The sequence below is a fragment of the Manduca sexta genome, chromosome 18, assembly GCF_014839805.1.
Source record: "Manduca sexta isolate Smith_Timp_Sample1 chromosome 18, JHU_Msex_v1.0, whole genome shotgun sequence".
NCBI classification, from domain to species: domain Eukaryota; kingdom Metazoa; phylum Arthropoda; class Insecta; order Lepidoptera; family Sphingidae; genus Manduca; species Manduca sexta.
Genome location: NC_051132.1, coordinates 6,523,477 through 6,535,235, shown reverse-complemented (window position 1 = coordinate 6,535,235; position 11,759 = coordinate 6,523,477). Strand labels below are relative to the sequence as shown.

General features: G+C 32.6%; 1 protein-coding gene across 1 annotated transcript; it reads left to right on the top strand.

Moving 5' to 3' along the window:
- The first annotated feature begins 418 nt into the window (after positions 1-418).
- LOC115443357 (golgin subfamily A member 7) lies at positions 419-11,049 on the top strand. Its single transcript, XM_030168724.2, has 3 exons — positions 419-693; positions 1,307-1,459; positions 5,578-11,049. The coding sequence occupies exons 1-3, from the start codon at positions 541-543 to the stop codon at positions 5,758-5,760; spliced, it is 489 nt and encodes a 162-aa protein (XP_030024584.1). The 5' UTR covers positions 419-540; the 3' UTR covers positions 5,761-11,049.
- Positions 11,050-11,759: the final 710 nt, after the last annotated feature.

Genomic DNA, 11,759 nt, shown 5'->3' with positions numbered 1-11,759 from the left:
TTTACAAACTTTCGCTTCAGCTGTCTCTTCTACATAGTTGATGGAATAATAAAGTACATACCTTTGCTATTTCAAGGGCTATTTATTTTTTAAATATACCTCTTGTTTTAAGAATACATTTTGAATATTTTTCACTTTCTAACGACATCTAGCGGGTACAATTAAAATTGATACCTTCAGAACATTATTATTATCTAAACTTTTATTTACAGTATAGTTGATATTTCATAATTACATAATATGTACTGTAACCTATAATTCCCTAAAAGAATTTATATTTGATATTAGCATTATGTACAATCGACAATCTTTTAATAATCGACTAAAAATCATTCTTTATGGTTTTACATTACAATAATACCATCCCTAGCTGTCATTTCTGAACATTCACACTGACGGACGTCATTGATGATTTTATTGAAATAACTCTCGAATCGAAGACTTGTTTATCGCTAACGATATGTTAAAACTATGATACATTCGTAACATACGCATTCCCGTAGATATAATTTATGTGTGTGGAGTTACAGTGGGTGAAAAATGGCGAACAACAGAATACCGTCTGGGCCTAACACTCCAGGCAGCCAACAGACCCCAACACAGCAAGGCATAAAGATATTTATACAGAGGGATTACTCTGAGGGCACGGCAGTCAAGTTTCAGACGAGATTTCCATCGGAACTTGAAGATAGGGTAGGTGAAAAAGTGTAATACTGCCGACAAAATTGCTAAAAAGATAACAAACTTGTGAGATTTCTTCGCTTAGAAGTGTTTAATTTGTCACAAGGACGTGTTTTTATACATAGTTAATTTGCAACGAAAGTAATAAGGTGTCGTCTACATCAAGTCTTTGACATTTTCTCAGCTAAATTGCAATTGACCTATTAACTTATTAATGCAGATGATAACCTTTGGAACTATTGAGTGTTTCTTTTGTAATTCGTCTCATAGATTATAAAGCTCGTCACAAATTATTGCAACTTTAAGCAATAATAATAAAGGTGTGGTCACTGTAACATTTTAAAAACAATAATTTGCATATTAAGTACCCACTGAATCATTGCTAGTCAGAACTGTACTAAGCTATATAGCAATAAAAAAATACTGTTATAAAAACCCTCGTTAAAGGTTATATGTTTCCCTAGACTTATTTTCAAGGATTACACTCTTACAGTATAGATATTGAACATTACAATTACTGAATGTCGACTAGGCACAAGCTATTTAACAAATAAAGAAGATAATTTATAACTCTATTATCTATGTAATAACTGTAATAGTATGTTTAAATATCCTCAATTTACAGATAGATAGACAAACATTTGAATATACAATGGAGAGACTAAATGAACACTTTGAAATGGCAGAGACAGCAGACTGCAGCACGTATTGTGAAGGCTGTTTAGCATGTTTGACTGCCTATTTCATTTACATATGTACAGAGACACATTATGAAAAGGTAAGATTTTTATTGCATTATTTCAATAGGAGAATAATACTAGAGATTTTAAATGGAGGTGCTGTCTGGGTAGGTACTACAGTGATGTCAATTTTTAACACCAGGCAGCAGTATACATGCACTGTTATGTTCCAGTTTGAAGGACATTGTATGCAGTGTAATTACTGAACATGAGGATCTCATATCTCACAGTAACAGTGCAGTGCCACATTGCGCTTGTAATTTAAAGTTTTGCATGGTTGTACAACTATTTATGAATGGTTGTATTGTTTATCATGAGATGAAAGGCATGCTTGTATGGTTATTGAATTGCAGTAAATAAAAAAAAACCATGAGACACAAAAAACAAAAATATAGGATAATATATCTGGTACTTTTAAATCTCTTTCAAGCTGCTTCGTTTGTTGTGACAATTGAAGAAGAAAAGAAAATTGATGACATTTCTAGCATTATTGTTGTATAGTGGATAATATCACTACACATCAAATAATATTGCTAATCCACCATCATTACACCTTGAAAAGATGACATAATTTAATTAAAACAATTAAATTTGACAGTATTTCAAATATAATTTTAATAGAGATATTCACCCTGAGTATACAGTCGCCGTAGCTACTAAAGATTTTTGTCCAACAATTTGTTACCCAAAGGTTTTTTTTTATTGCTTTGAATGACAAGACAAGCTTCCCCTTCGCCTGATGGTAAGCAATATGTCCATCCGTAACCAGTAGAAACACCATTCAACACCTTGAATTACAAAGTATTTTTTGGTATTCCACTGTGCTTACCATCCTAAGACATGAGATGTTAAGTCTCATTATGTTCAGTTTTTACACTGGCTACAATCTCCTTCTAACCGGAACACAACAGTGACTACACTCTGCTGCTTGGCAGCAAAAATAGACATTGCGGTGGTACCTATCCAGGTGGACTCAAACATTTGAGAGACCTACCACCAGTAAAATAAAAATAAATAAAACAATGTGGTGTAATCTTAGTCTGATCTTAGTTCTTTTTTACAACAACATCACATATTTATCCCCAAAGGGATACAGGGATGCAGAGGCACAACCAGGGCACCCACTTTTCGCCAACTGTGTTCCCTACCATGATGTGATGGGGGGAGTATATCGCCATATTGGGCACAAATTCCAGTCTTCGGGCTGATATTGAGTAGAAAAAACCCAAATATCACCATCAGATTGGAACCCAGGACCTCAGAGGCTGTCGTACCGTGCTTTGTGCTTCTTTTTTATTTATAATAGAAATGCAAAAGTTTGTGTTTGTGTAAAATATCTGAATGTTTTTGGCTGAATGGATTTGGAAGATTTGGCACATCTATAGACATTTTCCTGGATATAAACATAGGATTTTTGTCCTGGCAATCTGCTTTCAAAGAAACCAATGGAATTTTATAATCTAATTAAATGGATGAATGGAATGGTTATGAATCACTATAGTGGTTTAGGGACATTTGTAGGGGGAAAGCCATTCCGTGAAGCCCTGAACAACACCTATAAATAATACATGTTTTAACATATTTTACATAAATACAGGATAAAAACATAAACATGTATCCAATAAATTTGGAAATCCAAGGCCTAAATAATGCATGTAGACAAGATTAAACATTGAGATAAGTACTTACAATCATCAGTTCATACAGGAAAAAATGTTACTAAGTTATGTCTTCGAATTCTTTTTGTAATTTGCATAAACAATTAAGATAGTTGTTTTTTAATGTAATTGAAACATTATTCTCACAAAATTATAATATATTCTTAATTGAGCCTTTATTTGTAAACAATGTGATGTCGTAAATGACGTCAATAAGTATAATATAATTATGCAAAAACAGCTGACGTAGTGTGACATCCATTAATTCACTGTGCATGTAATGAAGTATACTTAAGTAAAAAATGTATTATAATGAAACTATACTAAAGCGGCGATAGCCTAGTTAGGTGTGGAACGGACTGCCAAGACGAATGTCCGTAGGTTCAAATCAAGTATATAATACAGGGCTGATATTAAATGAAACTATATAGATTCATTCATATATATATTATTTGTATTTTAACTGGATAAAAAAATGTCTTACGTCTTAAATTGTTAATCGCAACGTAACGTTTTTTTAAGTTTTTCTAATATAATATTTGTTGATTACGTCATATGAGTGCGTGTAAAGGACACCGTTTTTCGAAGTGTCGTTTTGAAAATCGTGTGTCATGCTATGAACCAATTAAATCAATGCTGGCCTTACGACTGGATATCAAATAATTCAGTACCTACTATTTTAAATGATTTAACGTGCGTAATATTCCGTCTGGGTAGGTACCAATGTGTGGCGTTGCTACTGGATTTATTTTACACTAGCGTTTGCCCGTGGCACCACCCCTGTGGGAGTTCTCTCCCATTGTGAACTATTCTGGGATATTAGTTATGTATATGTTGATGTAGAAATTGGTCTATATGACTTCAAATAACATCCGACCATTTGAATATCTTAATTTTTTTTTTTAGATTTATTTAAGTTTGATGAGAAAACACTAGAAAATTCAAGAAATAGAAAAATAACACGATTACAATGCGACGTCTGCTCGCGGGCACAACTTGTTCATTAATACCTAGTACAAATAGCATCGAAATACCTCTATCTGTTTAACGTTATGGGTGTAGTTAGAATAAAAGTTATTTAAATACTTATCTGACCTGGAATACGAAACAATTTGAAGTTATATACACCAAATTTAATAGCCATCCTGGTACCATTTAGAAAATATGACAAATTTCTATATGAATAAATATTATGACAAAAATATATATGTCGCATGACTCAACGAAAAATCATAAAAACATGACGTTTATGCTAATAATCTCGCAATAGATAATATTTTTGTAGGACGTAATAATAACACCATACATAATACGATAACATACCGTGTTAAACAAATAGATAAGGACGCAATTTTTAAATTGTGAGGTGAAAATTCTTAATGTCACGGTCAGTTTCGGGTTTATCAGGTTATTTAACGAAGAGGAATAAACGCCACTTCTTTAAACATAATCATAAGTTTATTGAAACCTGTCTTTACTATAAAGGCAGATTGAGCATAAACAAGGAGTCCTTGACTAGGTAGGGGCCCTGACATTTAGAAACGCAGGGCTATATATGCCTCGGTGGCTTATTGCGTGCAACTCCGGCTGCCCCTTGGGGAATAAAGGCTTGATGTGTTGGTCTTTGTATAATATAGTTTTAAAAAAAGCAAATAAAAAAGTTAGATTCTTTAATATTTATATACTTACCAAAAGAACTTAAAACGATGGGATAAGGACCTTGATAAGTCAGACCATGGATACATATAGTTTGTGAGCTTATTTCTCTCTCCGCGCCATGATATGTCGAAAGATATGCAATCCGTAGTAAATTGTTACATTTTTCGAAGCGAGAACTTATAAATTTAGATTGCCCTGGTGCAACGAATGCAGTGTCTTATATTTCACAGTTGAAGTGCGTTAGAACATTGAGGCGATTAAGTACTGGCCTAGCTTTTTCTGCTATGGCATAGTAAACATTTACAATCTTACTTATAAAAATTTCGCAAAGCCATGCTTAGTTAAAACACAAATTGACTCGATCAGCTGTAAGTCAAAACCCGCCATCTTGTCTCTTAATAAAGTTTAAACTAAGAAACCGTTGTAAATTTTACAGCTATTTAAGCAATTCTTAACCACCTCTTAATGCTAAAACAAGTTTAAAACTAATACTGTTAATTACTGGCAATAATGGATATATCTCCACGGGAGCGTCCAAATCTTAGGAATGCCCGCGATTTACGAATGGGCACGTTTGCGCAAGTCTTCTAATCCGCGTGCGATTAAATCCTTTCATGCCACGTTCACTAGTTGTTGCAAATTTTATCTTAATTCATCAAAAGCAACTTTATTTCAAGGTGTATAAGGTGTGATCCGAATAAAACGCGCACGAGCGTTACGTGCGTATGCCTTCATTCGAAATATTTAGTGGCGCCTAAACGAAGGCCAGAAATATTCCGACCTATTTTAGCACTTAAAGCACTCATCATCAATCCTAAATAAACTATTCTCATTTACAGCACCTAAGAAAAGTATCAAAATTCATAGCAACGCAGAACGAAAGAGTGTACAACCCGAGAGGAATACACATAACGGACCCTATTCTACGCGGCCTGCGCGTCATAGAGATCACAGTGATAGACGTTCCCAACTGTCAGAGTCCAACGGGTAACTCGACGAACAATCAGCTGAGGCACACTTGACCACCACAAGAGAACAGGGAGTTTTTCATGTAACGCTATTGGTTCTGATTTGTTTACTGTGAAATTTGGTGCTTGCTGACAATGCGGCCGTGCGGGACAAATCAGAATGTATTAAGACTATGAAGTTGGTGTTAGTTAATGTTGTTGTCGGTAGGTATGTTTGTAGTCAGGGTCACCAATGTTCTGTTTGTGAAGCCAGATAATTTTGTTAGAGAACAATAATTATAATTGTATTTAATTATATTAAAAGCCAGATACAATGTTAGGGAACAATTATTGTTCTAATTGTATTTGTGAAAAAGTTACGTAATATTTTTGTGAATGTTGCTTTAATTACGTACATTTTACAATTTTTTATCTGGCAACACTAGTGTACGGACAGTTTTTTGCCTAAACCTGACGCGTCGTTCAATGTACATCACTACATAAACATCATAATATTTTCGCCTATACCTACATATCGATAAGTCCTGCGTAAAAGAATATAATTGATTTTAAATGTCACTTTATAAATTATTGGAATAAACAAAAACAGTACGTACAATATCTTGTGTATTACTTTGGAAATGGAGGTAAATCTTGTCATTAGACATTTTATAAATCAAGCGTGATACATATTACGAATATTTTTTTTTTTTACACAGGATCCATCGATATAGCATGACAATTTATGTAAAGATCTCACCAATCAACATTCATCTTAGTCGTTTTATACTCCATGTCCTTGTGTAGCGAGTGTTCAAAAGGCTTGGCTCCCCAGCTATGCTTCAAGCACCGAATTTCCGAGCTAGACTGTCTTCTTTTATACATTTCCAATGCATAGTTTCATTTTATACTTAAGTGATTTATTCCGTTGCATGGCAACATATTTTGCGAATCTGTTGGAGATTGCCTATTAACTGTAGGAAATAAATGTTTGAGAAACAGTATTAATGCTAGTCTGACCATAGATTGTAAACCATTCCTTGACATGAATAAACTAATATCGACTTTTTTTACTATAAAAAAACGAACTGCACTACACTATTCAGTCAGATATATCAGATCATAGAATATTGGCTGATAATAAAAAAACAAGAATAATCAATATTGAGTTAAATAAATACTTATATTAAAATACAAAAGATCAGTGTCATTAAGCTAATAAAACGGTTAAAAAAAAGGATAAAAAATATTAATTAGTAATTGTTTCTTGTTTCTCAAAGGATTTATTTCTGCATACATCTACCTAATATATTTTTACATAAAGTTTCTTGTTCAAATTAGAGAAAATTCTGTAACCAATCTATGTGATAATAGGAATTTATCATGTAGTCGTGTTACCCCAATTAAGGTAAAAGATACTATAATTTAAAATCTATAGGTGTTTCCGACAGGCTTGCGTGTATATAACGAGTGAAGTTGCCTCGTGTTAGTTAGTCCATGTTAAATTATTACCATTATTGTTTTACTTTTTGCTACTTAAAAAAATGATTGTTATTGAAATGTATATTTTATATCCCACCAATTAATATACTTATTTATTATACATTGCAGTGGCGAAAGCTCTATATAACTATATTCCCTTTGTGTAGAAGATACTTATCATTAGAACGATTTCCAGAGCACATTCATGTATATTAGTACATATATGTTGTGTCGAGTTCCACCTTTCGCCACTTATACACTGTCCCCCTTATTCATAGACGTTTGTTATCGACGGACGGAGTAAAGCCTTGATACCAAGTCTGTTTCTCAGCTTTGTTTTTCTGACGGCTTGCTGTTTGTTCAGCTTTGTTTATCTGACAGTTAACTTAAAGTTGTATCTCAATATTAGCCAATCACAACGGCCTTTACGCACTGCGAAGGCTGCCATGCCGTCAGCACTGAGAAAGAGTCTTGTCTATGAATAAGAGGGTGTATGTATACAGAGATGCTACGAAACATCGTTAATTTTTTAAATTGGTGTGAAATAAAATCTGCACTCATGTAAGTGTATCATTTCTTTGTAAGTGAAAAGTAAAACAATAAGTTTACTTTGTATACTTTTTTCTGTCGACTGAAATTTCCTTTTAATCAGAACTCCCTGCGCCAAAACGTTCTTCCATTGCTTATCGAGGGTTATACGCGTTGTTATAAATATATGTAGATAGATATTAGACTCGTGTGTTCACAGGGTCGAGCCCTGTTGTGTGAAATGTGTCTTTGCACAAAATAATGAATGTAATTCAATGTAACGCCTGTACTTCATGAAAGTATTGAAAATCAAGAAAATTTGTGGATTATATTATAATCTGATTTAAATTATCCTGTATAAGTGAAAAGTATTGTATAAAAATTATAGTATCTGTGCTTAAGTTGCAAGTGTAAATTAAAACGTTAACGAAATTATCGAGTGTACCAGAATCGATATTTGACATTACTTATCGATTTTGAGTGATGTTATTCTACATCTTTGCCTGAAACGAGTTATGTCTTTATACGGTATTACAGTGGTGTAATCTATCGATATCGATAGATTTAATCGCAACTGAGACGTCACAACACTTGCTTATCTTAAGTTTACGAACAAATTTTAAATATTTAAAAAATCATAATACTTATTAGGAAATGAAACAATCGTAATGAATATGCTGTTTTATTCGAAATATAAACACATGTCTGATAGGTATGCGATTTGCGAAAATAGTTAACGAATTAATGTATATTTTTTTTATATCTATGCACGGTGCCGTAGTTAGGAATGGCAATGTTATATTATCAGCGGCATAATTTGCCAACATGTACAGGACTGGACAGAGGAGGCGGGGGAAGGGCGGCAAAGTTAACATGTATTTACCGTTTAAAAACGGTTTAACATCACGTTTAGTGCGTAGTTAAAAAATCTACGTGACAAACTACACTTTGGCGTCACATTCTAGGTTGAATAAGAATAGATTTGCTTAGAATTAAATTTATTTGAACAGGCATCAAGAGAGATGCCGCATTATGGCTTTGGTGCCAAATATACTATGGTTGCATCCCTCCACATTTTACCCATGGTTACATATTATCCCATTGCCCTTGGTAATTTGCCCAAACAAAATATAGAGTGAAAGCTACAGCACTGCCTCCGCCACTAAAATGTTGGCATTAAGATATTGACGATTGATTTTGTCGATTGCAAGTTGCAAGTGACTTGTTGGTTGTAAATTGTTCAAATCGGCGACTGATTATCAACATTTGTATGTAGGATAATGCGTTATGTATGAAACATTGTAATGTGAATTTTGTAATCACTTTAGGTAGGTACTTTAAAGCACCTTTGGCGATGTCCGAGTAAATTTTATAATCGAATTATTTTGAATACTGTTCTTAATTTACTTATGTAATAAAAAATATTTATTTTAAATTTAAAGAGCGTAATAAGTGCATAAACACGCATAAAAAAATAATGCGTCGAACATAAAAACCACGGAGTGGTCGTTAAATAGACAATTTATTTTCTAAGTGGTGGTTGAGATTTACTCGGACACTTTGGAATCGGGTCTATGGGTTGTTTATATTTGAGAGCGATTTACACGAAGTAAATAATATATTCATTCTAGCGTCATATTGACAGGTAGTTTAATAAAAAACAAACCGCAAAGTTGTAATAACCCGAAATGACGACTTTCCTAAATTCAGAGTGAATTGACTAATCTTTAGTGCAGTCTGAAGAAATAACATTGAATTATTGGCCCTAAATAAATAAACAAAAATTGCAGTTTTTTTTTGTGAATTTTAATTTAAAAATCGCTCTCAGATATTGCCCAGTGCTTTGTAATTGATAAATGAATAATTTCTCGTACTAGGATGGGATTGTTAATCGCCTACAATTCCTTCTAAGCTTAGCATTTATTCGAATTATTTATAAAATTATTATTATTATTAGGTTTATAGCTAACATATTACAGTTAATTTGTTTTAATTATGATTCTTTAGGTATGAACTTCTTATAATTCGTGAATGGATTTCCTTTATTTAATGTCGATAGAACGTATAAGTATCGAACTCTTTATTTCCTATATTTCTTAGGTGTCAATAGAAAACCTTATTATAAGAAGTTGGTACCTTCAAAATTATCTTCAATATTATGTGTAATAAATATTATATTTTTTTAAGTTATTAATTATTTTATCGTAACTTCGTCACATTTTATTCCCATATTCTAGAACATTTAGACAATTTTGTATTTGTAATAATTTAGTAGCATTTCTATAGTATTAATTTATAAATTATATTTTTGTGTCAGGACCGGGTTTTATTAAAATCGCTATTTTGTATATTTTTGAAAAATTACTTTGACATAGAACTGAAGTAAATTGATATCGATAACATTATTAGTCACTATTTGAAATAGTTTCAAATCATAATATATAACCGTATCTATAACTTAATCATATAAAATTAAACTTGTAACATAAGCCCCTTTCTATAAGCAAGTAAATTTTCCAAAATAATAATATATAATTCCATATAAATTATTTCAAACACGATAAATGCCTTATTCTTTACTTATGCAATTAAAAGATTTTCAGTTAAGACCCTACTCAATGCAAACGACCTTGAGCATTCGTTCCATTCATTTACGGCGTACAAGTGACGGTTATGTGCAAAAATATATAAATATTTTCTGCAATAAAATATTTTAGGTCTTTTAAATAAATTTAAACTTCTAAAAGTTTCCTTATTGAATTGTTTATCTAATAGTATTGGTTGCAAATTAAAATGATGTGTTGTTTGGTGGTAGATTCACGGAATCACCAATTACAGTGGCATTATCATTATTAAATTACACAAGCAATATGCATATTATAAAAACATCTAAACAACCGAAGTAAAGATAACATGCTGTAGAAATATTGTGTTTAATTTTTTTATCTATATATATCATAAAATTCTATTAGATAGCTTCTAAAATAGCTAGCGCGACGTTTCGCTGGGAATACCGCCTTATAGAGACTTGTAAAACAAAATAGCGATTTTAATAAATTCTACAGTGAACTAAGTATTGTGAGATGTTAACGAGTGATGAATGATTATATCACATATTATATGCCATGTTTATAATAAAAATATTTTAAAAATATATTGTATGGAGAATATCATTTGTCATAGTAATTAATGTAAGTAAATTTAATGGGGTATGTAAAAATGCACAGATTTGTCTGATGAATTGATATTAGATGATACATTGGCAATCCTAAATTGAGAATCCATCTGTACCTATTGTACTAACATAAGGTAAGGTATAGATTTATTATGACTCGTATTAAATAATTCAAATTATGTGTTCGTTTTTTTTACATTACTTTGACTTATGAATAAAAAGGTGAGATTAATGCAAATAAAACTGAGTCAAATTTAAATAATATACTTAAGTAGTTTAAAAGACCGTTGGTACCTTGAAAGGTAACGCTATGACTGACACCCCGTGCCGCGTAGTATGCTATCTATTATGCACTTAGTTTTTCCTTTAGGAACCTTAAACGACATAGAAAATGCAACGCTGCGGCCGCACATAATCTATACTATTATATAAAGCTGAAGAGTTTGTTTGTTTGTTTGTTTGAACGCGCTAATCTCAGGAACTACCGGTCCAAACTGAAAAAATTCTTTTTGCGTTGGATAGCCCTTTGTTCGTGGAGTGCTATAGGCTATATATCATCACGCTATACCCAATAGGAGCGGAGCAGTAATGGCTAATCTCAGGAACTACCGGTCCAAACTGAAAAATTCTTTTTGCGTTGGATAGCCCTCTGTTCGTGGAGTGCTATAGGCTATATATCATCACGCTATGACCAATAGGAGCGGAGCAGTAATGGCTAATCTCAGGAACTACCGGTCCAAACTGAAAAAATCTTTTTGCGTTGGATAGCCCTTTGTTTGTGGAGTGCTATAGGCTATATATCATCACGCTATGACCAATAGGAGCGGAGCAGTAATGAAACATGTTGCAAAAACGGGGACAATTTATTAGTTTTGAGAGCTTCCGTTGC

Excerpts from the sequence above, each read along its gene's own strand:
- LOC115443357 (XM_030168724.2), top strand. The coding sequence starts at position 541 with ATGGCGAACAACAGAATACCGTCTGGGCCTAACACTCCAGGCAGCCAA. Across the intron at positions 694-1,306 it reads CATCGGAACTTGAAGATAGG|ATAGATAGACAAACATTTGA; the intron begins GTAGGTGAAAAA and ends CTCAATTTACAG. Across the intron at positions 1,460-5,577 it reads CAGAGACACATTATGAAAAG|CACCTAAGAAAAGTATCAAA; the intron begins GTAAGATTTTTA and ends TCTCATTTACAG.